The sequence below is a fragment of the Amblyomma maculatum genome, chromosome 4 (assembly GCF_055883805.1).
Source record: "Amblyomma maculatum isolate TAMU_Amacu chromosome 4, ASM5588380v1, whole genome shotgun sequence".
NCBI lineage: Eukaryota > Metazoa > Arthropoda > Arachnida > Ixodida > Ixodidae > Amblyomma > Amblyomma maculatum.
Genome location: NC_139347.1, coordinates 20,132,634 through 20,159,014, shown reverse-complemented (window position 1 = coordinate 20,159,014; position 26,381 = coordinate 20,132,634). Strand labels below are relative to the sequence as shown.

Sequence of the window (26,381 nt, the reverse complement as noted above, 5' to 3'; positions counted from 1 at the left end):
AAAGTGGCTCTAAATGCAGTGCAAAAAGCAGGGGTGAGAGTGGGCAGCCCTGCCTTACCGATGAACGTACTGCGATGCTGTCAGTCAGTTCACCATTCACTATAATACGGGTCGTGCAGTTCGCGTAAGCCATTTTAACACCCTCCACTATGACTTTTCCAAGGTTAGAATGCTCCAAAATGGAAAAAAAGAATTTCGTGAGAAACACGGTCAAAGGCTTTCGCCAAATCTAACTGCATCATGGCTATCTGACCACCGAGTGCATCAACACATTCTAGTACGGTTCTTGCGACATGTATATTCGTGGCAATGGATCGACCCTTGATGCCGCACGTTTGATGAGATCCAACCAGTTTTTTTATTACGCTTTGCAGTCTTTTTGCTAAAACCTTCATATACACCTTGTAGTCAACATTGGTGAGGCTAATCGGTCGATATGACCCCACCAACAGTCGTTTTTCCGGATCATCTGTCTTGGGTATTAGGACAATGTGCGATGTAGCGAAAGACAATGGAACAGTATTACGTTCATAAGCTTCAGTGATTACATCGAGCATAAACTGAGCCGCATACTGCTGAAAAGTTTTAAAGAAGGCAGCGCTTAGACCATCCGGCCCAGGGGCCTTCCCAGGTGTCAGGTCATCTATTGCAGATTCTATCTCCTGCAACGTTATCGGTGTTTCTAGGCGCGCTTTACTTTCGTCATCCAGTGCAGGCATCAGTCTTAGAAAGTCTGTTTGAAAGCCGCCTACAGTCTCAAGCTTAGCGCTAAGCAGTTCTTCGAAGTGCTCTGCTACCGCATGCTGAATATCTTTAGCATCTTCTGTGATATGGCCGCCATACCTTATACTCCTAATTTCTTTCTGGCAGGCGTATCTTTTCTCGTCTGCTAGGGCTCGTTTTGTCGGCACTTCTCCAGCCCAAAGTTTTTCAGCCCTTGCACGTATGACAGCCGCTGTGTATCTTTCGCTGTCGATTGTTTCCAGCTCACTTTTAAGCTCTCGTATTTTACTGGCGAAATGCCCTGGCACAGTACTTACCATGCTCAAAAAAAGAGCAAGTTGTTCATTCAGTTCTTTTTCTTTTTCTTTCTCTTTGTATCGCAGCTTACTACTCTTTTCTATTGCTTTCAATTTGACCCACTCTTTGAAGCTGTCCCATTCCGCTGCAAAACTTACTGGTCGCATAGCAAGACGATTTTCAAACTCTGTCTTAACTTCAGTAAGGAACTCTTCATCGGCAAGAAGTTTGGCATTCAGTTTCCATAGGTACCAGTTAAATCGCGATTTCTTTCCTTTGCGACCAAACACTGCACTCACGAGACAATGATCGCTGAAAGACACAGGTTTGACATCATATGCAGTACATAGGGAAACAAGATCTACCGAGGCATACACCCTGTCCAATCTGGCATGGCTATCTCGCTGAAAGTGCGTGAACTCTGGCTGGTTTCCAGTGGAGAACACACTACCAACATCCTCAAGGCTATACTCATGTACAAGTGCATTCAACAGCTCGGAGCTCCTGTCTCTTCGAGGTTTACACTTGGCCGCTCGGTCCACAGCTGCGCACACACAGTTGTAGTCACCAAGTACAAGCAAGATTTTGTCGACCTTCAACCACAACTCAATAGACTGAAAAAACAATTCACGCTCACGCCCTGAATTGGGAGCATACACACACACAACACGCCAGCATAAATTAGAGTAGGTAAAATCGGTAACCAAAAGCCGACCACTTGGACAGGCAAAAACGGACTCTACGCTTACTCCCAGCGTGTTACGTATAAATAAAAGGCACCCACCCGATACACCAACAGAATGGCATACACACACATAAAAGTTTGTTTGAAAAGAAGCCACCATACAGTCAGTGCTTTCTTGGCTCTCAATCTTTGACTCTTGCACAGCTGCTATATCTATATCATTATCCACAAGGAGGCGACTGAGCTGGCATTGTCGCCTTCTCGCTCCCAGTCCTCTAACATTCAAAGTAGCTACGTGTAACGGCGAATTAAGCTTGAGAGTCATGTACTAGAGAGAGACGCCAGTACCGGCATGGTGCCTACCTTCATGGTTGCGTGGCCTCCGCTTCTGACAAACAGCGGCGTATGCATGCATGTAATGTCCTGCCAGCAGAATGTCGGGATGCATTCAAACGAAGTCCAAGCCCATTGTTTCATTTTTGCTAACACACGCACCACTTGGTTGTAGAAGGTTCGTGACGCTGGTCGGTAGGCAGCCGACCCACAAATCGTTCAGGTCTCCACAAAAACTACGGAGGCGGTTTCCCCGCCTGCCGCGTGTCAGCCGAGAAGTTCGGCTTCGGTCTTAACGTGGCTCTTCGGATGCCAGAAGTTTTCGGCGGCGGCTCACCACAAACACCGCCTGGCAGCTGAGTCTCCTCGACGCTTTCCTCATGCGGACGTTTCGCGGCAATTAAGGCTGCTGTCTCCGGCCCAACCTCCATGGCATCAGTACAGGAAGGCTCAGTACTGAGATGATCCTCAGCGTCAGAAAATTTGGTTAAGTCTTCTGACCCTTCCTTTGACTCGCTTTCATGGTCCTGGGATGGAACGTTCAAGACATGCCGAGGTTCATTCTTTTCATTTGAGACCATCACCTTACCCTTTGTTAAAACCGTCATGGAAGGTGCGTCCTGTTTCGTTGACTGACCTCTAATGTCAGCAGCCTCCTCCGCATCCGCCTCGTCCATAATTAACTCGGACGAGTCTTCGCTGGTCCCAGGTCCGGCAATGCTAGCGTAGGTTCGTGCACACTGGTTGTCTTCATGCCCGAACCGTCGGCAGGTTCCGCAGCGAGGAACCCGGCACTCTTTGCGGATGTGACCCGTACTCCGGCAGCGTAGGCACAACGGGGGTCTGCCTGGCACAATGACGAGCGCGAGCTCACCGCTAACATTGAGCTGATGCGGCAGGTCGTCGAGCTTCATGCCAGCTTTCAGCTTCAGCGTGACGAGTCTAGTTGTAGAGCCCTTTTCCAGCATACCTTTAACACGCCAGCGCTCCCGGGAAACGTCTGACACCTTTCCGTACGGCGCAAATGCAGCACGAACATCTTCATCTGGCACGTTGTGAAGTAGCCAGTGAAGCTTGAGTCGCACGTCCTGGTTCGCCGGGTCAATCACCAAGCAGCGACCGTTTTTCACAGACAGCTCACCTACACTGACAATCTTGTTGACGGCTTCAGTATCCTTGAGAGTGACGGCCCAGACGTGGCTCATCCGATACGCCCCCATAGCGATAACATCGGGGATTAGCGAGTGTTGTGCTAAAGCATCCCGGAAATCTTCCACCCGGTACGGGCGGGCCCTGATATCGGCGTGCAAAAAAACGGTATTCAAAACAAACCGACCTGTTGGAAGTGCAGGCAAAACGACCTGGTAAGTGTTGTCCTTTTCAGCAGTCCTGTTACCGCGGCCTGACATGGCCGCTGAAGCCGCTCCTGAGGAGCCCTGCATCCTGCGTCCGTTCACTGGCGTGGCCGGAAGCAGAATCCCACTACACCACGGAAAGGGGTATATGGGCCAGATCTAAAATGCGCTCCCAAGGTTGCGCACCAGGCGGTAGAAAAAATAAGACGTTCACATTGCGCAGCAAATGAAAAACAAATTGTTTCCGCCCGGGATCGAACCGGGGACCTTACGCGTGTGAGGCGCACGTGATAACCACTACACCACTTTTTTTTTTTTTTTTTTTTTATTGCCTGCTTTGACAAATACACTGCAAATATATAAGATAAAACACGGTGACCATGCCGTGGTCAGCGTGAATGCTTAAAACTTCTTAAAATGAACAAGTTCATCTAGGACGCCAATCCAGTCTGGAGGTTCTGGCAATGTACGGTAAACATCTCATAAGTACAAAATGCTTTCAATGAAATTCTCCCTGACTGGACGGACGTTTACATCGGCGTGCCTAACAGCCATCCTTGTTCGCCATATGCTGTGGAGCCCCAGAACCATGATTAGATCATAAGGAATGTCTCCATCGTTTTCAATTGGTAGAAAACGGATTCCGTACGGTGTTATTGGTAGGTCTTTCTTTAGAGTCCTTTGCAAGATGTCCCAGTAAAAGACTGGATCCCAGCAATCAATAAATACATGATCTATTGTTTCTGGTTTCTTGCATAATATACAGTTAGTTGTCCATGGAACGAATATTCCCTTTTCCTCTAACCAAGTCTTAACTGGGAGCGTGCCTGTATGAAGTTTAAAGAAGAAGGTTTTAATGCTGGGCTTAATATTCATCTTTTTAACTCTCTTTAAAACATCATTTCCTGGGCCTCCACAGTATATTGTTCGGTACCTGGGTGTTGGCAACATTGTATCCAGTAGGTCTCTGTACAGTTTTTTCCTTTGCACTGAACTTAAGTACTCAAGGGAAAATCGAGCCTTTAAGATTTGTACTGCAAGTACAACTTCTCGCCAAAACCCAGTTACTGCGCGTCCACCGTCATTGCATGATGAAACAATAAATCCAGGTAAGGCATTGCTTAAGTGCACTTGCATTACTGTGCGCAAAAAGTAGTCTTTCTGGTCCCGCAGAAAAATAAATCGCGACACAATTTGTCTTAAAAACAGGTGAGACAGGCCTAATCCACCATTACAAACAGAATGAAACAAATTCGTCCTACTAGTACGTTCCCAACTTGCCCCCCAAATGAAAACCGCGAACACTCTGTGAATTTTTTGCAGATTTGTGCGTTTCATGAACAAAAATTGGAGTACGAACCACACCTTGGATATCAAAAAAAGATTGCAGACAGTCGCGCGGGCAAACATGGACAAATTACGGCCTTGCCAGCCTTGCGCCTTTTCCCTGACCCTTTCTGTCTCTTGACGCCAGTACTGTTCGCTATCTTGATAGCTATCAAGTGGCATACCCAGATACTTCGTAGGCAACGATGTCCATCGCATGTTTGCAAACGTTTCCGGTCTTTCGTACCAGTTACCATGCCAAAAGCCAGCCGATTTTTCCCAGTTAATCTCACAGCCAGTTGCGGTGCAAAAACCGCCAGCAACCTCGACTGCCTCACTTACGCTTTGTCGGTTCACACAGAAAATGGCTATATCATCCGCGTACGCAAGTACTTTCACTTCAGATGCTTGTAGCTTGAATCCACGGATTCTTTCATTATTAATCAGGCTTAAACAAAAGGGCTCTAGATACAAGGCAAATAGAAGAGGGGACAATGGACATCCTTGCCTCACTGACGATCGCACGGCTATTGCGTCAGTAAGACTTTTATTTACAATAATACGGGTAGAGCACCCAGCGTATGCCATTTTGACTCCATCTACGATAACACTTCCGATATTTACATGCTCTAAAATGGTGAAAAGGACGTCATGTGAAACGTTGTCAAATGCTTTTGACAAGTCAAGCTGCATCATTGCTACATGTCTTCCGTCTGCATCACAACACTCTAAAACGCATCTTGCTGTGTGTACATTCGTACAGATAGTGCGGCCCTTAATGCCGCACGTTTGGTGTGGACCTACCAACTGTTTAATGACACCTTGCACCCTCCTTGCCAACACTTTCATAAACAATTTATAATCCACATTTGTGAGGCTTATAGGCCGATAGGACTCCACCGATAGAAGTTTGACTGCGTCATCTGATTTAGGAATTAAGACAATATGTGAAGCTTTGAAAGATGGCGGCATTTGTTTAACATGGTATGCTTCCTTTATTACGCAGTACAATGCCCTGCTGGCTTCTGATTTGAATTTCTTGTAAAAAGCAGCCCCTAATCCGTCAGGACCGGGTGATTTTCCAGCGCTTATTTCTTCTATAGCCTGCTCAATTTCAAGTACACTGATTGGTTGCTCAAGCCTGGCTTTAACTTCATCCTCAAGCCTGGGCATGGTCTGCAAAAACTGACTTTCGAATTGTTCTTTCCTTTGCTTAGCCCGCCCAAGTAGCTCACTATAGTACTCTGCAAACGCTTCTTTGATAACCTCGCATTCTGTTGCAACTTCGTTATGGTGAAGTATCTTTTTAATTTTGTTTTTTTCCACGTATCTTTTCTCGTCACCGAGTGAGCGCTTGTTCGGTGTCTCGCCAACCCATAATCGCTCTGCTCGTGCTCGCACAATAGCTCCCCTATATCTTTCTTCATCGATAAGCTCAAGTTTATTCTTAACTTCTTTAATCTGCTTCGACCACAATCCAGGCGTCCCGCTATCTAGGTTCAGCAACAAGTTGAGTTGACGGTGCAGATCTTGCTCGTTCTCTTTACTGACATGTCGTAAAATGGTTGCTCTTTCTATTGCTTTCATTTTTATATTGTTCTTAAAACTTTCCCACTCACTCATCCAGTCCCCTGATTTCGTCGCAAACAGTGCGTTGAACATTTCCTTTACTTCGTTCACATAGCTCTCATCATCCAAAAGTTTAGAATTAAATTTCCAAAGCTCCCAGTTAAATTTAGATTTATTTTCCTTTGCTCCTATGCAAAAAACTACTAGGCTGTGATCTGTAAAAGACACGTGCTTAACTTCATAACTTCGGCACAGAGGCGCGAGTTCTAGGGAAATGTATGTACGATCTAGCCTCGCATGGCTTTCTCTTTGGAAATGGGTGTACTGGCATTGTCCATTAGGTGACAGAAGCCAACCAACATCTTCTAGATGATACTCTGTGGTTAACGTCCTTAATAAGTGTGCGCTGGGGTCCTTCACAGGCTGAAGTTTTACGCGATCTTCAGGCATACATACACAATTGAAGTCACCCACCATAACAACACATCTTTCACCCTTCAAATGCTGTTCGAGCTGCTCGAAGAACAACCTACGCTCCCCTTCCTTATTAGGTGCATAGACGCATATCATACGCCATTTCAAATTAGAGAAGGAAAAGTCAACAACAATCAGGCGTCCAGAAGGGCACACTGTGACTGCCTCCTCGACAATGCCCAGACTGTTGCGAATAAAAATAACACATCCTGCCGAATTGCCAACAGCATGACACACACATACATTGTACCTATCTCTGAATGGTTGCACCATGCGGTCCGTTTGTTCTTCACTTTCTACCTTCGTTTCTTGTATAGCGACCAAGTCCAATTCGTTTTCAAGAAATAGCCGACTAACTTGATATTGCCGCCGCCTCGCTGTCATTCCGCGAACGTTTAAGGTGGCTATACGTAACGCAGACTGGAGGTTTACTGCCATTTAATTGCAAAACAAAAGGACCGCACAGCGCTTACCACGGCAGTCTGGGAAGCAGTTGAGCATGTGCACTTGCTTTTTTGGTTGAGCCCGTAGCCACTGCGAAGAGGCCTTGCTTCTCGGTCGAAGCACCTTGAAGGGTTTGTCCAGTTCCTTGTGCACAAACTTCACAATCGCTCTTTGCTACGAGGGCGGTGTCCCGACCGTATTCCGGTCGAGGGAGATGTTTGGCTTCGGTCTGAAGCTAGGTCGCCGTGGCATGACGGCTTTGGGGGGCGGTCCCTCGTTGTTAGTGTAGTCAAGGCCGTCTCCTGCTCCCACGCTGTCCCCGTGCGTTCTTTTTGAGTTCACAGTTAATTCCATCGGCTCCCGCTGACTTCCATTGCCTGCGGCTGACGCTGCTCTTCGGTCACTACTAGACGCAGCCTTCGTAACCTCAGGTGACTGCATGCCGTCCTGGGTGTGTTCGTCTGGCTGGCCCTCCGACAAGGTGCTCTCGGAGGACTTCTCAGCAGCCTCCGAAGGCGTCTTTACTTGTGTAGCAAGTGACTGGCTTTTCGTGTCGCGGCTTGCGGCCTGCGTGGAGCCTTCAGAATTTTCGGAAGACGCGTTAGGGCATCGCGTGGACACTTCTAGCCGCCCTTTCGCTGCTTCCTCGGCGTCGGCTTCATCCATAATGAGGTCTAAAGCGTCCTCTTGTTGCAGTGGTCCAGTAACACTCGCGTAAGTTTTAACGCACATGTCCTCCCGATGACCAAAGCGCCTGCATCGGGTGCAACGAGGAACACGACACTCGCGTCTAATGTGCCCCGCAGTCCGGCACCGGAGACAAAGCGGAGCTCTGCCCGGCAGTACAACCAGAGCCAACTCGCCTGCTACGCGGAGCTGGTGCGGGAGGTCATCCACCGAAACACCGGATTTCAGCTTGAGCCCAATTACTCTTGTCGTTGATGCTTTGTCCGCAACGCCACTGACACGCCACTTTTCTTTCGAAATGTCCGTTACCTTCCCAAAAGGTGCCAGGGCAGATCGCACGTCGTCGTCATGGACACCGTAGACAAGCCAGTGCAACTTCAGCCTCACGTCCTGGTTCATTGGGTCGATGATGACGCATCGTCGTTCCTTCACCTTGAAATCACGCAGGGCCAACATTTTCTTCATCCCGTCTCCGCTCTTGAATGTAAGCGCCCAGACGTGATTCATCTGGTACGCCCCCAAGGCAATCACCTCGGGGAGCATATCCAGACTATCCAACGCATCGCGGAAGTCTTCCACGCGATACGGCCGACATCTCACATCGGCATGCAGAAAAACAGTATTTAAAACATTCCGACCTGATGGCAGTTGAGGCAAAATGACTTGATAATCCTGGTCCGGTAAGTCCGCAATCCTGTTTCCGCGACCCAGCTGGGCCGCTGTTACCGCTCCGTCGGAGCACATGATGGCACGTCCGTTCGCCTCGGCGGCCGGAAGTAGAAATCGATAACCACTACACCACAGAAACGGGGGATATAGGCCCTGATCTAAAATGCGCTCCCAAGGTTGCGCACCAGGCGGTAGAAAAAATAAGACGTTCACATTGCGCAGCAATGAAAAACAAATTGTTTCCGCCCGGGATCGAACCGGGGACCTTGCGCGTGTGAGGCGCACGTGATAACCACTACACCACGGAAACGGGGGATATGGGCCCTGATCTAAAATGCGCTCCCAAGGTTGCGCACCAGGCGGTAGAAAAAATAAGACGTTCACATTGCGCAGCAATGAAAAACAAATTGTTTCCGCCCGGGATCGAACCGGGGACCTTGCGCGTGTGAGGCGCACGTGATAACCACTACACCACGGAAACGGGGGATATGGGCCCTGATCTAAAATGCGCTCCCAAGGTTGCGCACCAGGCGGTAGAAAAAATAAGACGTTCACATTGCGCAGTAATGAAAAACAAATTGTTTCCGCCCGGAATCGAACCGGGGACCTTGCGCGTGTGAGGCGCACGTGATAACCACTACACCACGGAAACGGGGGATATGGGCCCTGATCTAAAATGCGCTCCCAAGGTTGCGCACCAGGCGGTAGAAAAAATATGACGTTCACATTGCGCAGCAATGAAAAACAAATTGTTTCCGCCCGGGATCGAACTGGGGACCTTGCGCGTGTGAGGCGCACGTGATGACCACTACACCACGGAAACGGGGGATATGGGCCCTGATCTAAAATGCGCTCCCAAGGTTGCGCACCAGGCGGTAGAAAAAATAAGACGTTCACATTGCGCAGCAAATGAAAAACAAATTGTTTCCGCCCAGGATCTAACCGGGGACCTTGCGCGTGTGAGGCGCACGTGATAACCACTACACCACGGAAACGGGGGATATGGGCCCTGATCTAAAATGCGCTCCCAAGGTTGCGCACCAGGCGGTAGAAAAAATAAGACGTTCACATTGCGCAGCAATGAAAAACAAATGGATTCTACTTCCGGCCGCCGAGGCGAACGGACGTGCCATCATGTGCTCCGACGGAGCGGTAACAGCGGCCCAGCTGGGTCGCGGAAACAGGATTGCAGACTTACCGGACCAGGATTATCAAGTCATTTTGCCTCAACTGCCATCAGGTCGGAATGTTTTAAATACTGTTTTTCTGCATGCCGATGTGAGATGTCGGCCGTATCGCGTGGAAGACTTCCGCGATGCGTTGGATAGTCTGGATATGCTCCCCGAGGTGATTGCCTTGGGGGCGTACCAGATGAATCACGTCTGGGCGCTTACATTCAAGAGCGGAGACGGGATGAAGAAAATGTTGGCCCTGCGTGATTTCAAGGTGAAGGAACGACGATGCGTCATCATCGACCCAATGAACCAGGACGTGAGGCTGAAGTTGCACTGGCTTGTCTACGGTGTCCATGACGACGACGTGCGATCTGCCCTGGCACCTTTTGGGAAGGTAACGGACATTTCGAAAGAAAAGTGGCGTGTCAGTGGCGTTGCGGACAAAGCATCAACGACAAGAGTAATTGGGCTCAAGCTGAAATCCGGTGTTTCGGTGGATGACCTCCCGCACCAGCTCCGCGTAGCAGGCGAGTTGGCTCTGGTTGTAGTGCCGGGCAGAGCTCCGCTTTGTCTCCGGTGCCGGACTGCGGGGCACATTAGACGCGAGTGTCGTGTTCCTCGTTGCACCCGATGCAGGCGCTTTGGTCATCGGGAGGACATGTGCGTTAAAACTTACGCGAGTGTTACTGGACCACTGCAACAAGAGGACGCTTCAGACCTCATTATGGATGAAGCCGACGCCGAGGAAGCAGCGAAAGGGCGGCTAGAAGTGTCCACGCGATGCCCTAACGCGTCTTCCGAAAATTCTGAAGGCTCCACGCAGGCCGCAAGCCGCGACACGAAAAGCCAGTCACTTGCTACACAAGTAAAGACGCCTTCGGAGGCTGCTGAGAAGTCCTCCGAGAGCACCTTGTCGGAGGGCCAGCCAGACGAACACACCCAGGACGGCATGCAGTCACCTGAAGTTACGAAGGCTGCGTCTAGTAGTGACCGAAGAGCAGCGTCAGCCGCAGGCAATGGAAGTCAGCGGGAGCCGATGGAATTAACTGTGAACTCAAAAAGAACGCACGGGGACAGCGTGGGAGCAGGAGACGGCCTTGACTACACTAACAACGAGGGACCGCCCCCCAAAGCCGTCATGCCACGGCGACCTAGCTTCAGACCGAAGCCAAACATCTCCCTCGACCGGAATACGGTCGGGACACCGCCCTCGTAGCAAAGAGCGATTGTGAAGTTTGTGCACAAGGAACTGGACAAACCCTTCAAGGTGCTTCGACCGAGAAGCAAGGCCTCTTCGCAGTGGCTACGGGCTCAACCAAAAAAGCAAGTGCACATGCTCAACTGCTTCCCAGACTGCCGTGGTAAGCGCTGTGCGGTCCTTTTGTTTTGCAATTAAATGGCAGTAAACCTCCAGTCTGCGTTACGTATAGCCACCTTAAACGTTCGCGGAATGACAGCGAGGCGGCGGCAATATCAAGTTAGTCGGCTATTTCTTGAAAACGAATTGGACTTGGTCGCTATACAAGAAACGAAGGTAGAAAGTGAAGAACAAACGGACCGCATGGTGCAACCATTCAGAGATAGGTACAATGTATGTGTGTGTCATGCTGTTGGCAATTCGGCAGGATGTGTTATTTTTATTCGCAACAGTCTGGGCATTGTCGAGGAGGCAGTCACAGTGTGCCCTTCTGGACGCCTGATTGTTGTTGACTTTTCCTTCTCTAATTTGAAATGGCGTATGATATGCGTCTATGCACCTAATAAGGAAGGGGAGCGTAGGTTGTTCTTCGAGCAGCTCGAACAGCATTTGAAGGGTGAAAGATGTGTTGTTATGGTGGGTGACTTCAATTGTGTATGTATGCCTGAAGATCGCGTAAAACTTCAGCCTGTGAAGGACCCCAGCGCACACTTATTAAGGACGTTAACCACAGAGTATCATCTAGAAGATGTTGGTTGGCTTCTGTCACCTAATGGACAATGCCAGTACACCCATTTCCAAAGAGAAAGCCATGCGAGGCTAGATCGTGCATACATTTCCCTAGAACTCGCGCCTCTGTGCCGAAGTTATGAAGTTAAGCACGTGTCTTTTACAGATCACAGCCTAGTAGTTTTTTGCATAGGAGCAAAGGAAAATAAATCTAAATTTAACTGGGAGCTTTGGAAATTTAATTCTAAACTTTTGGATGATGAGAGCTATGTGAACGAAGTAAAGGAAATGTTCAACGCACTGTTTGCGACGAAATCAGGGGACTGGATGAGTGAGTGGGAAAGTTTTAAGAACAATATAAAAATGAAAGCAATAGAAAGAGCAACCATTTTACGACATGTCAGTAAAGAGAACGAGCAAGATCTGCACCGTCAACTCGACTTGTTGCTGAACCTAGATAGCGGGACGCCTGGATTGTGGTCGAAGCGGATTAAAGAAGTTAAGAATAAACTTGAGCTTATCGATGAAGAAAGATATAGGGGAGCTATTGTGCGAGCACGAGCAGAGCGATTATGGGTTGGCGAGACACCGAACAAGCGCTCACTCGGTGACGAGAAAAGATACGTGGAAAAAAACAAAATTAAAAAGATTCTTCACCATAACGAAGTTGCAACAGAATGCGAGGTTATCAAAGAAGCGTTTGCAGAGTACTATAGTGAGCTACTTGGGCGGGCTAAGCAAAGGAAAGAACAATTCGAAAGTCAGTTTTTGCAGACCATGCCCAGGCTTGAGGATGAAGTTAAAGCCAGGCTTGAGCAACCAATCAGTGTACTTGAAATTGAGCAGGCTATAGAAGAAATATGCGCTGGAAAATCACCCGGTCCTGACGGATTAGGGGCTGCTTTTTACAAGAAATTCAAATCAGAAGCCAGCAGGGCATTGTACTGCGTAATAAAGGAAGCATACCATGTTAAACAAATGCCGCCATCTTTCAAAGCTTCACATATTGTCTTAATTCCTAAATCAGATGACGCAGTCAAACTTCTATCGGTGGAGTCCTATCGGCCTATAAGCCTCACAAATGTGGATTATAAATTGTTTATGAAAGTGTTGGCAAGGAGGGTGCAAGGTGTCATTAAACAGTTGGTAGGTCCACACCAAACGTGCGGCATTAAGGGCCGCACTATCTGTACGAATGTACACACAGCAAGATGCGTTTTAGAGTGTTGTGATGCAGACGGAAGACATGTAGCAATGATGCAGCTTGACTTGTCAAAAGCATTTGACAACGTTTCACATGACGTCCTTTTCACCATTTTAGAGCATGTAAATATCGGAAGTGTTATCGTAGATGGAGTCAAAATGGCATACGCTGGGTGCTCTACCCGTATTATTGTAAATAAAAGTCTTACTGACGCAATAGCCGTGCGATCGTCAGTGAGGCAAGGATGTCCATTGTCCCCTCTTCTATTTGCCTTGTATCTAGAGCCCTTTTGTTTAAGCCTGATTAATAATGAAAGAATCCGTGGATTCAAGCTACAAGCATCTGAAGTGAAAGTACTTGCGTACGCGGATGATATAGCCATTTTCTGTGTGAACCGACAAAGCGTAAGTGAGGCAGTCGAGGTTGCTGGCGGTTTTTGCACCGCAACTGGCTGTGAGATTAACTGGGAAAAATCGGCTGGCTTTTGGCATGGTAACTGGTACGAAAGACCGGAAACGTTTGCAAACGTGCGATGGACATCGTTGCCTACGAAGTATCTGGGTATGCCACTTGATAGCTATCAAGATAGCGAACAGTACTGGCGTCAAGAGACAGAAAGGGTCAGGGAAAAGGCGCAAGGCTGGCAAGGCCGTAATTTGTCCATGTTTGCCCGCGCGACTGTCTGCAACCTTTTTTTGATATCCAAGGTGTGGTTCGTACTCCAATTTTTGTTCATGAAACGCACAAATCTGCAAAAAATTCACAGAGTGTTCGCGGTTTTCATTTGGGGGGCAAGTTGGGAACGTACTAGTAGGACGAATTTGTTTCATTCTGTTTGTAATGGTGGATTAGGCCTGTCTCACCTGTTTTTAAGACAAATTGTGTCGCGATTTATTTTTCTGCGGGACCAGAAAGACTACTTTTTGCGCACAGTAATGCAAGTGCACTTAAGCAATGCCTTACCTGGATTTATTGTTTCATCATGCAATGACGGTGGACGCGCAGTAACTGGGTTTTGGCGAGAAGTTGTACTTGCAGTACAAATCTTAAAGGCTCGATTTTCCCTTGAGTACTTAAGTTCAGTGCAAAGGAAAAAACTGTACAGAGACCTACTGGATACAATGTTGCCAACACCCAGGTACCGAACAATATACTGTGGAGGTCCAGGAAATGATGTTTTAAAGAGAGTTAAAAAGATGAATATTAAGCCCAGCATTAAAACCTTCTTCTTTAAACTTCATACAGGCACGCTCCCAGTTAAGACTTGGTTAGAGGAAAAGGGAATATTCGTTCCATGGACAACTAACTGTATATTATGCAAGAAACCAGAAACAATAGATCATGTATTTATTGATTGCTGGGATCCAGTCTTCTACTGGGACATCTTGCAAAGGACTCTAAAGAAAGACCTACCAATAACACCGTACGGAATCCGTTTTCTACCAATTGAAAACGATGGAGACATTCCTTATGATCTAATCATGGTTCTGGGGCTCCACAGCATATGGCGAACAAGGATGGCTGTTAGGCACGCCGATGTAAACGTCCGTCCAGTCAGGGAGAATTTCATTGAAAGCATTTTGTACTTACGAGATGTTTACCGTACATTGCCAGAACCTCCAGACTGGATTGGCGTCCTAGATGAACTTGTTCATTTTAAGAAGTTTTAAGCATTCACGCTGACCACGGCATGGTCACCGTGTTTTATCTGTATATATTTGCAGTGTATTTGTCAAAGCAGGCAATAAAAAAAAAAAAAAAAAAAAAAAAAAAAAAAAAAGCAATGAAAAACAAATTGTTTCCGCCCGGGATCGAACTGGGGACCTTACGCGTGTGAGGCGTACGTGATAACCACTACACCACAGTTTTTTTTTTTTTCTTTATTACCGACTTGGCAACTACAAAGAACGATGAAAAGTCGCATGGAATTAAAAACACAAGTCACTTTCTTACAGGTTTCTTGTGATAAAATGGATTAGGTGACATGAGCTTGTCCAAGACTGGCAGCCAATCCGGGGGTTCAGATTGCCCTCCGAAAACATCACGCGTGTACATTACACTTTCAACAAAGTATTGATGGGCTGGGTGTACGACAACATGCTCATGCCGAACATCCATCCGCGTTCTCCATATGCTGTGCATACACAAGACCATCAATAAATCACTGGGCACTTCTCCTGGCTGGGCGCATGGAAGGTAGCGTATGCCAAACGGCGTTATTGGTAAGTCCTTTTTAATAGTGCGCTGCAGCACGTCCCACAAAAAAACCGCATCGTGACAATCAAGGAAAATATGCTCTATGGTTTCCAGCTTTTTGCAAATTAAACAGTCAGCAGACCAAGGCACGAAAAGGCCTTTGCTTTCCAGCCATGGCTTCACCGCAAGAGTGCCGGTATGCAATTGAAAAAAGAAAGATTTAGCGGACGATCTGATGGGCATTCTTTTCACTCTCTTCAACACGTCCCGCTCCGGACCCAAAGCATATACAGCGCGATAAAGAGGCACAGGTAAAAAGGTTTCCAATAAATCTTTGTACAGCCTTTTTCGCGTAACAGTACACATATACTCATTCGAAAATCTCGCCTTCACTATTTGGAAGGACGCGACAACTTCGCGAAGAAAAGCACTTAGAGCCACTGTCCCTGTAGACATAGTCGAAACTACATATTCCGGCAGTGAATCACGCAATCGCACTTGGATTACCGTTCTAAGAAAAACATCGCTTTGTTCGCGCAAAAAAAAGAACCTGGTTACAATCTGCTTTAAGTATAAATGGGACAATCCCAGTCCACCGTTATGCACCGTATGAAAAAGATTGCATCGACTGGTACGCTCCCATGTTGAAGCCCACACAAACGTGGCAAATACCCTATGCAGTTTTTGAACAGAGATTCTTGACATAGATAACACTTGCAGCATGTAAAAAAGTTTTGCAACTAGGAACATATTGCAAACGGTAGCTCTTGCGAACATAGAAAAGTTATGTCCTCCCCATTTGTTTGTTTGGGTTTTCACTTGCTCAACTTCCCCGGCCCAACATTCCTTGCTTTCACGGTAATGCTTTAGTGGCACACCAAGGTAATTGCCTGGCGTTGTTGTCCATTGCATACTGGAGAACAGTTCAGGCGCGTATTGCCAGTTTCCGTGCCAAAATCCTAAACACTTTGCCCAACTAATTTCACTTGCACTTGCAGTGCAAAAAGCAGTGGCTTCTTTTACAACTTCTTGCACGCTCTCATGGTCAGTACAAAAAACCGCAATATCGTCCGCGTATGCCAAAACCCGAACTTCACTTTGAAAAAATCTATAACCGCGTATGTTTGGCCTTGCAAGTAATCTTAAACAGAAAGGCTCCAGATAAAGCGCAAACAAAAGGGGAGAAAGAGGACAGCCCTGCCTTACTGACGACTGGACAGGTATACGATCGGTTAAATGCTTATTCACGACCAGTCTCGCTGAACAGCACTCGTAAACCATTTTCACGCCATTTGTAATCATGGAACCAGCATTGACATACTCTAAAACAGAGAACAAAATTTCATGTACCACTTTATCAAATGCTTTGTGGAGGTCTAATTGCATCATGGCTACGTGGTCATGCATCGCGTCACAACATTCGAGTACACTCCTTGCTGCGTGTATGTTAGTAAAAATGGTCCTTCCTTTTATACCGCATGTCTGATGTGGGCCTACAAGAGAAGTAATTACACTTTGGAGTCTTCGCCCTAATACTTTCATGTAAATTTTATAGTCAACATTCGTTAGACTTATAGGACGGTAAGACGCTACAGACTGAAGCTTAACATGGTCATCTGTTTTCGGGATTAGTACAATGTGTGACATTCGAAAAGACGGAGGAGGTACGTTCTTTTCGTAGCATTCACTAATTACTCTTTCCAGTAAAACAGCCATTTCATTAGGAAAGGCCTTGTATATGGCAGCACCAAGACCATCTGGTCCGGGTGACTTATTGGAATTTAATTCCCCGATAACGGCCTCAATTTCCTCGGAAGTAATACTTGCTTCAAGTGTCTGCGCAACTTCGTCTTCCACTCTTGGCATCAGCGACAGAAAGTCTTTTCTGAAGCGTTCGATGTCCGGTGTTTTCAGGCTAAACAATTCCCTGTAAAATTCTACAAACGCCCGTTCAATCGTTTTCTTTTCCGAGGTAACTACGTTCTGATAGCAGATTTCTTTTATCTCTTTTGACACTGCGTACCTTTTTTCGTCACTAAGTGCCCTTTTCGTGGGCGTCTCTCCGAGCCACAATTTTTCGCTGCGTGCCCTTATCACCGCACCGCGATACTTCTCTTCGTCTATCACCTCAAGTTTGGTTTTTATCTTTTTTATATCTTGGGCGAACAAGCCAGGCTTAACGCTCTCCATGCTAAGCATGTATTCAAGTGTGCTACGAAGTTCTTTTTCTTGTTCTCTTTCTTTACGTCGGAGAGTGCATGCTCGGTCAATAGCAGCTATCTTTATATCGCACTTAAACTGCTCCCATGCTTGTATAAAATTAGAGTCATTTTGCAACAGATGCGTAATATATTCTTTCACTTTAGTGGTAAACTCTTCATCCAGCAGCAGCTTTTCATTAAATTTCCATAGCTCCCAATTGAACTTTGTTGCCTTACTTTTCATGCCTAGAGTAATCATTACGAGGGAATGGTCACTAAAGCTCATGGGAAGTGTTTGATATTCCGAGCACAAGGGCACACAATCAATAGGAACATATATTCGGTCCAACCTTGCATGACAACTACCTTGAAAGTGCGTGAACAATGCTTGACCTTCATGTGTCAGTATACAGCCAGCATCTTCAAGCTCTGCCTCATTAACAATGTCAATAAGTTACTCTGCACTTTTGTCACGAAGGACACGGTCTGTTGTTCTATCTTCCGGTCTACAGACACAGTTGAAGTCTCCAAGCAGGAGAACACGCCTCTCATGTATTAGGAAGGATTTCTAATAGTGAAAAAACTCTTCGCGCTCAGACGTTCTAGTAGGCGCATAAACACAGATCACTCTCCAGTCCAATCCAGAAAAACTGAAATCACATATCAAAAGCCGACCACTCTCACACGAGAACACAGACTGTACGCACAGTATACAATTTCGAATGAAAATGACACATCCCCCCGATCTTCCAACCGCATGACAAACGCAAACACTATATCTAGAACGATATATTTCAGCCATTTTATCTGTTTGTTGTTCGCTTTCCATTTTGCTCTCTTGAACTGCTAGCACATCAATTTCATTTTCCAGCAGAATGCGGTTCAGCTGCAGTTGTCTCCGACGCGTTGACAGCCCCCTCACATTTAGCGTGGCTACGCGTAAGCTAGTGGTTAAATTGGTCGCCATCTCAAGAAATTATAAATCGCGAAACATATATCACTCACATCGCTTTTGCAGAAAGACAGCATTGCGGTTGATCTGTTGCACGGGATGACCATTCTTCCTTTTTGGCGAGTCCGTCCGTCGTTCCAAGCGCTGCTCCCGATCATGGACCGGGCTTGCAACGTCTCGACCGGAAAGGGTACCCCCGCTATGGCGGAGGCACAGGTGACACAGTTCTCCGGTCTGGGGGAACGTTTGGCCTTGGCTTGAAGGACGCCCGGCGAAGGGGGGCCGCCTTCAGTGGAGGCTGTCCGCTTTCCGCTCCTCCTTGGGTTGATTCCTCGTTGACACTGTCTTCATGCACCCGCTTCACAGGCAAGGTAGAAGCAGCTGGCATCTCAGCTTCAGTGTTCCCCTGTTCCTCACTGTGTTGCGTAGCCAAAGCTGGGCTTGCAGCACTGGCATTGCCGTCTTCTTTCGTGGGTGTCTCGGTCTCAGTAACATTTGACAACGGAACTATCAAATCTGATTCACGGTGTTCTTTCAGAGCAGGGGTCTTCTCAGAGGATTGTTCTTTCTGCTCTGCATCCTCAGTGATTCCACTGCTAGCTTCCTCGGCGTCCACTGCGTCCATCAAGTGCTCGCCAGCCACTTCACACGGCACGGGGCCTGCAACGTTGGCATACGTGCGCACACACTGCGACTCGTCATGGCCGTAGCGACGACACAGCCCGCAGCGCGGCACACGACAATCACGCCGTATATGTCCTTTCCCCCGGCACCGGAGGCAAAGCGGGGCTCTGCCTGGCACGTGGACGAGTGCGACGTCCTCGGCGACCCGAAGCTGATGCGGCAGGTCCTCAATGGTCACGCCCACTTTTAGCTTCAGCGTGACCGTTCGTGTCGTTGAAGCCTTGTCGACACACCCTTGCACCTTCCACTTTTCTCTTGATATTTCGGTGACTTTTCCAAAAGCCGCCAACGCCGCTCGCACATCATCGTCGTGCACGCCGTGAAGCAGCCAGAAAAGTTTTAGCCTGATGCCTTGGTTGCAGGGGTCAATGACCACGCATCGGTGCTCCTTCACTTCAAAAGCTTCGGCTTGCAAAATCTTCGCTTTCGCCTCTTCCCCTTTAAACGTTACAGCCCACACATGATTCATCTGATATGCCCCGAGGGCAACCACTTCCGGCAGCAGTGAAAGACGAGCGAGGGAGTCTCGAAAGTGCTCCACCCGGTACGGCCTGGCTTTTATGTCTCCATGCAAAAAAACAGTATGTAAAACACTCGAACCTGTAGGCAGATGCGGCAGAACCAGTTCATAATCCTTGGCAGGCCTTTCCGTACTCCTGATACCACGGCCCAGCTGGGCCGCTGAATCCGCTCCTTGGGAGCCCATGATGAACACGTCCGTCACGCTCGGTGGCCGGAAGTAGAATTCACCACTACACCACAGAAACGGGGGATATAGGCCCTGATCTAAAATGCGCTCCCAAGGTTGCGCACCAGGCGGTAGAAAAAATAAGACGTTCACATTGCGCAGCAATGAAAAACAAATTGTTTCCGCCCGGGATCGAACCGGGGACCTTACGCGTGTGAGGCGCACGTGATAACCACTACACCACGGAAACGGGGGATATGGGCCCTAATCTAAAATGCGCTCCCAAGGTTGCGCACCAGGCGGTAGAAAAAATAAGACGTTCACATTGCGCAGCAATGAAAAACAAATTGTTTCCGCCCGGGATCGAACCGGGGACCTTGCGCGTGTGAGGCGCACGTGATAACCACTACACCACGGAAACGGGGGATATGGGCCCTGATCTAAAATGCGCTCCCAAGGTTGCGCACCAGGCGGTAGAAAAAATAAGACGTTCACATTGCGCAGCAATGAAAAACAAATTGTTTCCGCCCGGGATCGAACCGGGGACCTTACGCGTGTGAGGCGCACGTGATAACCACTACACCACGGAAACGGGGGATATGGGCCCTAATCTAAAATGCGCTCCCAAGGTTGCGCACCAGGCGGTAGAAAAAATAAGACGTTCACATTGCGCAGCAATGAAAAACAAATTGTTTCCGCCCGGGATCGAACCGGGGACCTTGCGCGTGTGAGGCGCACGTGATAACCACTACACCACGGAAACGGGGGATATGGGCCCTGATCTAAAATGCGCTCCCAAGGTTGCGCACCAGGCGGTAGAAAAAATAAGACGTTCACATTGCGCAGCAATGAAAAACCCGCCCGGGATCGAACCGGGGACCTTACGCGTGTGAGGCGCACGTGATAACCACTACACCACGGAAACGGGGGATATGGGCCCTGATCTAAAATGCGCTCCCAAGGTTGCGCACCAGGCGGTAGAAAAAATAAGACGTTCACATTGCGCAGCAATGAAAAACCCGCCCGGGATCGAACCGGGGACCTTACGCGTGTGAGGCGCACGTGATAACCACTACACCACGGAAACGGGGGATATGGGCCCTGATCTAAAATGCGCTCCCAAGGTTGCGCACCAGGCGGTAGAAAAAATAAGACGTTGACATTGCGCAGCAATGAAAAACAAATTGTTTCCGCCCGGGATCGAACCGGGGACCTTGCGCGTGTGAGGCGCACGTGATAACCACTACACCACGGAAACGGGGGATATGGGCCCTGATCTAAAATGCGCTCCCAAGGTTGCGCACCAGGCGGTAGAAAAAATAAGACGTTCACATTGCGCAGCAAATGAAAAACAAATTGTTTCCGCCCGGGATCGAACCGGGGACCTTGCGCGTGTGAGGCGCACGTGATAACCACTACACCACGGAAACGGGGGATATGGGCCCTGATCTAAAATGCGCTCCCAAGGTTGCGCACCAGGCGGTAGAAAAAATAAGACGTTCACATTGCGCAGCAATGAAAAACCCGCCCGGGATCGAACCGGGGACCTTACGCGTGTGAGGCGCACGTGATAACCACTACACCACGGAAACGGGGGATATGGGCCCTGATCTAAAATGCGCTCCCAAGGTTGCGCACCAGGCGGTAGAAAAAATAAGACGTTGACATTGCGCAGCAATGAAAAACAAATTGTTTCCGCCCGGGATCGAACCGGGGACCTTGCGCGTGTGAGGCGCACGTGACAACCACTACACCACGGAAACGGGGGATATGGGCCCTGATCTAAAATGCGCTCCCAAGGTTGCGCACCAGGCGGTAGAAAAAATAAGACGTTCACATTGCGCAGCAATGAAAAACAAATTGTTTCCGCCCGGGATCGAACCGGGGACCTTGCGCGTGTGAGGCGCACGTGATAACCACTACACCACGGAAACGGGGGATATGGGCCCTGATCTAAAATGCGCTCCCAAGGTTGCGCACCAGGCGGTAGAAAAAATAAGACGTTCACATTGCGCAGCAAATGAAAAACAAATTGTTTCCGCCCGGGATCGAACCGGGGACCTTGCGCGTGTGAGGCGCACGTGATAACCACTACACCACGGAAAGGGGTATATGGGCCCAGATCTAAAATGCGCTCCCAAGGTTGCGAACCAGGCGGTAGAAAAAATAAGACGTTCACATTGCGCAGCAATGAAAAACAAATTGTTTCCGCCCGGGATCGAACCGGGGACCTTACGCGTGTGAGGCGCACGTGATAACCACTACACCACAGAAACTTTTTTTTTTTTTTTTTTTTTTTTTTTTTTTTTTCTTTATTACCGACTTGGCAACTACAAAAAACGATGAAAAGTCGCATGGAATTAAAAACACAAGTCACTTTCTTACAGGTTTCTTGTGATAGAATGGATAAGGTGACATGAGCTTGTCCAAGACTGGCAGCCATTCCGGGGGTTCAGATTGCCCTCCGAAAACATCACGCGTGTACATTACACTTTCAACAAAGTATTGATGGGCTGGGTGTACGACAAAATGCTCATGGCGAACATCCATCCGCGTTCTCCATATGCTGTGCATACACAAGACCATCAATAAATCACTGGGCACTTCTCCTGGCTGGCCGCATGGAAGGTAGCGTATGCCAAACGGCGTTATTGGTAAGTCCTTTTTAATAGTGCGTTGTAGCACGTCCCACAAAAAAACCGCATCGTGACAATCAAGGAAAATATGCTCTATGGTTTCCAGCTTTTTGCAAATTAAACAGTCAGCAGACCAAGGCACGAAAAGGCCTTTGCTTTCCAGCCATGGCTTCACCGGAAGAGTGCCGGTATGCAATTGAAAAAAGAAAGATTTAGCGGACGATCTGATGGGCATTCTTTTCACTCTCTTCAACACGTCCCGCTCCGGACCCAAAGCATATACAGCGCGATAAAGAGGCACAGGTAAAAAGGTTTCCAATAAATCTTTGTACAGCCGTTTTCGCGTAACAGTACACATATACTCATTTGAAAATCTCGCCTTCACTATTTGGAAGGACGCGACAACTTCGCGAAGAAAAGCACTTAGAGCCATTGTCCCTGTAGACATAGTCGAAACTACATATTCCGGCAGTGAATCACGCAATCGCACTTGGATTACCGTTCTAAGAAAAACATCGCTTTGTTCGCGCAAAAAAAAGAACCTTGTTACAATCTGCTTTAAGTATAAATGTGACAAGCCTAGTCCACCGTTATGCACCGTATGAAAAAGATTGCATCGACTGGTACGCTCCCATGTTGAAGCCCACACAAACGTGGCAAATACCCTATGCAGTTTTTGAACAGAGATTCTTGACATAGATAACACTTGCAGCATGTAAAAAATTTTTGCAACTAGGAACATATTGCAAACGGTAGCTCTTGCGAACATAGAAAAGTTATGTCCTCCCCATTTGTTTGTTTGGGTTTTCACTTGCTCAACTTCACCGGCCCAACATTCCTTGCTTTCACGGTAGTGCTTTAGTGGCACACCAAGGTAATTGCCTGGCGTTATTGTCCATTGCATACTGGAGAACAGTTCAGGCGCGTATTGCCAGTTTCCGTGCCAAAATCCTAAACACTTTGGCCAACTAATTTCACTTCCACTTGCAGTGCAAAAGGCAGTGGCTTCTTTTACAACTTCTTGCACGCTCTCATGGTCAGTACAAAAAACCGCAATATCGTCCGCGTATGCCAAAACCCGAATTTCACTTTGAAAAAATCTATAACCGCGTATGTTTGGCCTTGTAAGCAATCTTAGACAGAAAGGCTCCAGATAAAGCGCAAACAAAAGGGGAGACAGAGGACAGCCCTGCCTTACTGACGACTGAACAGGTATACGATCAGTTAACTGCTTATTCACGACCAGTCTCGCTGAACAGCACTCGTAAGCCATTTTCACGCCCTTTGTAATCACGGAACCAGCATTGACATACTCTAAAACAGAGAACAAAATTTCATGTACCACTTTATCAAATGCTTTGTGGAGGTCTATTTGCATCATGGCTACGTGGTCATGCATCGCGTCACAACATTCGAGTACACTCCTTGCTGCGTGTATGTTAGTAAAAATGGTCCTTCCTTTTATACCGCATGTCTGATGTGGGCCTACAAGAGAAGTAATTACACTTTGGAGTCGTCGTCCTAATACTTTCATGTAAATTTTATAGTCAACATTCGTTAGACTTATAGGACGGTAAGACGCTACAGACTGAAGCTTAACATGGTCATCTGTTTTCGGGATTAGTACAATGTGTGACATTCGAAAAGACGGAGGAGGTACGTTCTTTTCGTAGCATTCACTAATAACTCTTTCCAGTAAAACAGCCATTTCAGTTGGAAAGGCCTTGTATATGGCAGCACCAAGACCATCTGGTCCGGGTGACTTATTGGAATTTAATTCCCCGATAGCGGCCTCAATTTCCTCGGAAGTAATACTTGCTTCAAGTGTCTGCGCCACTTCGTCTTCTACTCTTGGCATCAGCGAAAGAAAGTCTTTTCTGAAGCGTTCAATGTCCGGTGTTTTCAGGCTAAACAATTCGCTGTAAAATTCTACAAACGCCCGTTCAATCGTTTTTTTTCCCGAGGTAACTACGTTCTGATAGCAGATTTCTTTTATCTCTTTTGACACTGCGTACCTTTTTTCGTCACTAAGTGCCCTTTTCGTGGGCGTCTCTCCGAGCCACAATTTTTCGCTGCGTGCCCTTATCACCGCACCGCGATACTTCTCTTCGTCTATAACCTCAAGTTTGGTTTTTATCTTTTTTATATCTTGGGCGAACAAGCCAGGCTTAACGCTCTCCATGCTAAGCATGTATTCAACTGTGCTACGAAGTTCTTTTTCTTGTTCTCTTTCTTTACGTCGGAGAGTGCATGCTCGGTCAATAGCAGCTATCTTTATCTCGCACTTAAACTGCTCCCATGCTTGTATAAAATTAGAGTCATTTTGTAACATATGCCTAATATATTCTTTAACTTTAGTGGTAAACTCTTCATCCAGCAGCAGTTTTTCATTAAATTTCCATAGCTCCCAATTGAACTTTGTTGCCTTACTTTTCATGCCTAAAGTAATCATTACGAGGGAGTGGTCACTAAAGCTCATGGGAAGTGTTTCATATTCCGAGCACAAGGGCACACAATCAATGGGAACATATATTCGGTCCAACCTTGCATGACAGCTACCTTGAAAGTGCGTGAACTTTGCTTGGCCTTCATGCGTCATTATACAGCCAGCATCTTCAAGCTCTGCCTCAATAACAATGTCAGTAAGTAACTCTGCACTCTTGTCACGAAGGACACGGTCTGTTGTTCTATCTTCCGGTCTACAGACACAGTTGAAGTCTCCAAGCAGGAGAACACGCCTCTCATGTATTAGGAAGGATTTCATATAGTGAAAAAACTCTTCCCGCTCAAACGTTCTAGTCGGCGCATAAACGCAGATCACTCTCCAGTCCAATCCAGAAAAAGTGAAATCACATATCAATAGCCGCCCACTCTCACACGAGAACACAGACTGCACACACTCTATGCAATTTCGAATGAAAATGACACATCCACCCGATCTTCCAACCGCATGACAAACGCAAACACTATATCTAGAACGATATATTTCAGCCATTTTCTCTGTTTGTTGTTCGCTTTCCATTTTGCTCTCTTGAACTGCTAGCACATCAATTTCATTTTCCAGCAGAATGCGGTTAAGCTGCAGTTGTCTCCGACGCGTTGACAGCCCTCTCACATTTAGCGTGGCTACGCGCAAGCTAGTGGTTAAATTCGTCGCCATCTCAAGAAATTATATATCGCGAAACATATATCACTCACATCGCTTTTGCAGAAAGACAGCATTGCGGTTGATCTGTTGCACGGGATGACCATTCTTCCTTTTTGGCGAGTCCGTCCGTCGTTCCAAGCGCTGCTCCCGATCATGGACCGGGCTTGTAACGTCTCGACCGGAAAGGGTACCCCCGCTATGGCGGAGGCACAGGTGACACAGTTCTCCGGTCTGGGGGCACGTTTGGCCTTGGCTTGAAGGACGCCCGGCGAAGGGGGGCTGCCTTCAGTGGAGGCTGTCCGCTTTCCGCTCCTCCTTGGGTTGATTCCTCGTTGACACTGTCTTCGTGCACCCGCTTCACAGGCAAGGTAGAAGCAGCTGGCATCTCAGCTTCAGTGTCCCCCTGTTCCTCACTGTGTTGCGTAGCCGACGCTGGGCTTGCTGCACTGGCATTGCCGTTTTCTTTCGTGGGTGTCTCGGTCCCAGCGACATTCGGCAACGGAACTATCAACTCTGATTCACAGTGTTCTTTAGGGGCAGGGGTCTTTTCAGAGGACTGTCCGTTCTGTTCTGCCTCCTCAGTGATTCCACTGCTCGCTTCCTCGGCGTCCACTGCGTCCATCAAGTGCTCGCCTGCCACTTCACTCGGCACGGGGCCTGCAACGTTGGCATACGTGCGCACACACTGCGACTCGTCATGGCCGTAGCGACGACACAGCCCGCAGCGCGGCACACGACACTCACGACGTATATGTCCTTTCCCGCGGCACCGGAGGCAAAGCGGGGCTCTGCCTGGGACGTGGACGAGTGCGACGTCCTCGGCGACCCGAAGCTGATGCGGCAGGTCCTCGATGGTAACGCCCACTTTGAGCTTCAGCGTGACCGTTCGTGTCGTTGAAGCCTTGTCGACACAACCTTGCACTCTCCACTTGTCTCTTGAAATTTCCGTAACTTTTCCAAAAGCTGCCAACGCCGCTCGCACGTCATCGTCTTGCACGCCGTGAAGCA

General features: G+C 47.9%; 3 protein-coding genes and 18 non-coding genes across 21 annotated transcripts in view; 2 read left to right on the top strand and 19 right to left on the bottom strand.

Moving 5' to 3' along the window:
• LOC146190400 (acid-sensing ion channel 2-like) overlaps window positions 1–26,381 on the top strand; it is a 130,740-nt gene that overhangs the window by 64,514 nt on the left and 39,845 nt on the right. The gene's annotated exons all lie outside the window — the stretch shown is intronic.
• On the bottom strand, window positions 7,381–8,657 carry LOC146190431 (uncharacterized). The gene has a single exon (XM_084599707.1). It carries the CDS (start codon window positions 8,635–8,637, stop codon window positions 7,381–7,383), a length of 1,257 nt encoding a protein of 418 aa, XP_084455833.1. The 5' UTR covers window positions 8,638–8,657.
• On the bottom strand, window positions 8,800–8,872 carry TRNAV-CAC (transfer RNA valine (anticodon CAC)). Its single transcript has one exon. It is a non-coding gene; the product is annotated as a tRNA-Val (tRNA).
• Window positions 8,971–9,043, bottom strand: TRNAV-CAC (transfer RNA valine (anticodon CAC)). The gene has a single exon. It is a non-coding gene; the product is annotated as a tRNA-Val (tRNA).
• On the bottom strand, window positions 9,142–9,214 carry TRNAV-CAC (transfer RNA valine (anticodon CAC)). Its single transcript has one exon. It is a non-coding gene; the product is annotated as a tRNA-Val (tRNA).
• TRNAV-CAC (transfer RNA valine (anticodon CAC)) lies at window positions 9,313–9,385 on the bottom strand. The gene has a single exon. It is a non-coding gene; the product is annotated as a tRNA-Val (tRNA).
• Window positions 9,485–9,557, bottom strand: TRNAV-CAC (transfer RNA valine (anticodon CAC)). Its single transcript has one exon. It is a non-coding gene; the product is annotated as a tRNA-Val (tRNA).
• On the top strand, window positions 9,659–12,133 carry LOC146190425 (uncharacterized). The gene has a single exon (XM_084600883.1). The coding sequence runs from the start codon at window positions 9,697–9,699 to the stop codon at window positions 10,951–10,953; it is 1,257 nt and encodes a 418-aa protein (XP_084457009.1). The 5' UTR covers window positions 9,659–9,696; the 3' UTR covers window positions 10,954–12,133.
• On the bottom strand, window positions 19,767–19,839 carry TRNAV-CAC (transfer RNA valine (anticodon CAC)). Its single transcript has one exon. It is a non-coding gene; the product is annotated as a tRNA-Val (tRNA).
• Window positions 19,938–20,010, bottom strand: TRNAV-CAC (transfer RNA valine (anticodon CAC)). The gene has a single exon. It is a non-coding gene; the product is annotated as a tRNA-Val (tRNA).
• Window positions 20,109–20,181, bottom strand: TRNAV-CAC (transfer RNA valine (anticodon CAC)). The gene has a single exon. It is a non-coding gene; the product is annotated as a tRNA-Val (tRNA).
• On the bottom strand, window positions 20,280–20,352 carry TRNAV-CAC (transfer RNA valine (anticodon CAC)). Its single transcript has one exon. It is a non-coding gene; the product is annotated as a tRNA-Val (tRNA).
• TRNAV-CAC (transfer RNA valine (anticodon CAC)) lies at window positions 20,442–20,514 on the bottom strand. The gene has a single exon. It is a non-coding gene; the product is annotated as a tRNA-Val (tRNA).
• On the bottom strand, window positions 20,604–20,676 carry TRNAV-CAC (transfer RNA valine (anticodon CAC)). Its single transcript has one exon. It is a non-coding gene; the product is annotated as a tRNA-Val (tRNA).
• On the bottom strand, window positions 20,775–20,847 carry TRNAV-CAC (transfer RNA valine (anticodon CAC)). Its single transcript has one exon. It is a non-coding gene; the product is annotated as a tRNA-Val (tRNA).
• TRNAV-CAC (transfer RNA valine (anticodon CAC)) lies at window positions 20,947–21,019 on the bottom strand. Its single transcript has one exon. It is a non-coding gene; the product is annotated as a tRNA-Val (tRNA).
• TRNAV-CAC (transfer RNA valine (anticodon CAC)) lies at window positions 21,109–21,181 on the bottom strand. The gene has a single exon. It is a non-coding gene; the product is annotated as a tRNA-Val (tRNA).
• TRNAV-CAC (transfer RNA valine (anticodon CAC)) lies at window positions 21,280–21,352 on the bottom strand. Its single transcript has one exon. It is a non-coding gene; the product is annotated as a tRNA-Val (tRNA).
• TRNAV-CAC (transfer RNA valine (anticodon CAC)) lies at window positions 21,451–21,523 on the bottom strand. Its single transcript has one exon. It is a non-coding gene; the product is annotated as a tRNA-Val (tRNA).
• Window positions 21,623–21,695, bottom strand: TRNAV-CAC (transfer RNA valine (anticodon CAC)). The gene has a single exon. It is a non-coding gene; the product is annotated as a tRNA-Val (tRNA).
• On the bottom strand, window positions 21,793–21,865 carry TRNAV-CAC (transfer RNA valine (anticodon CAC)). The gene has a single exon. It is a non-coding gene; the product is annotated as a tRNA-Val (tRNA).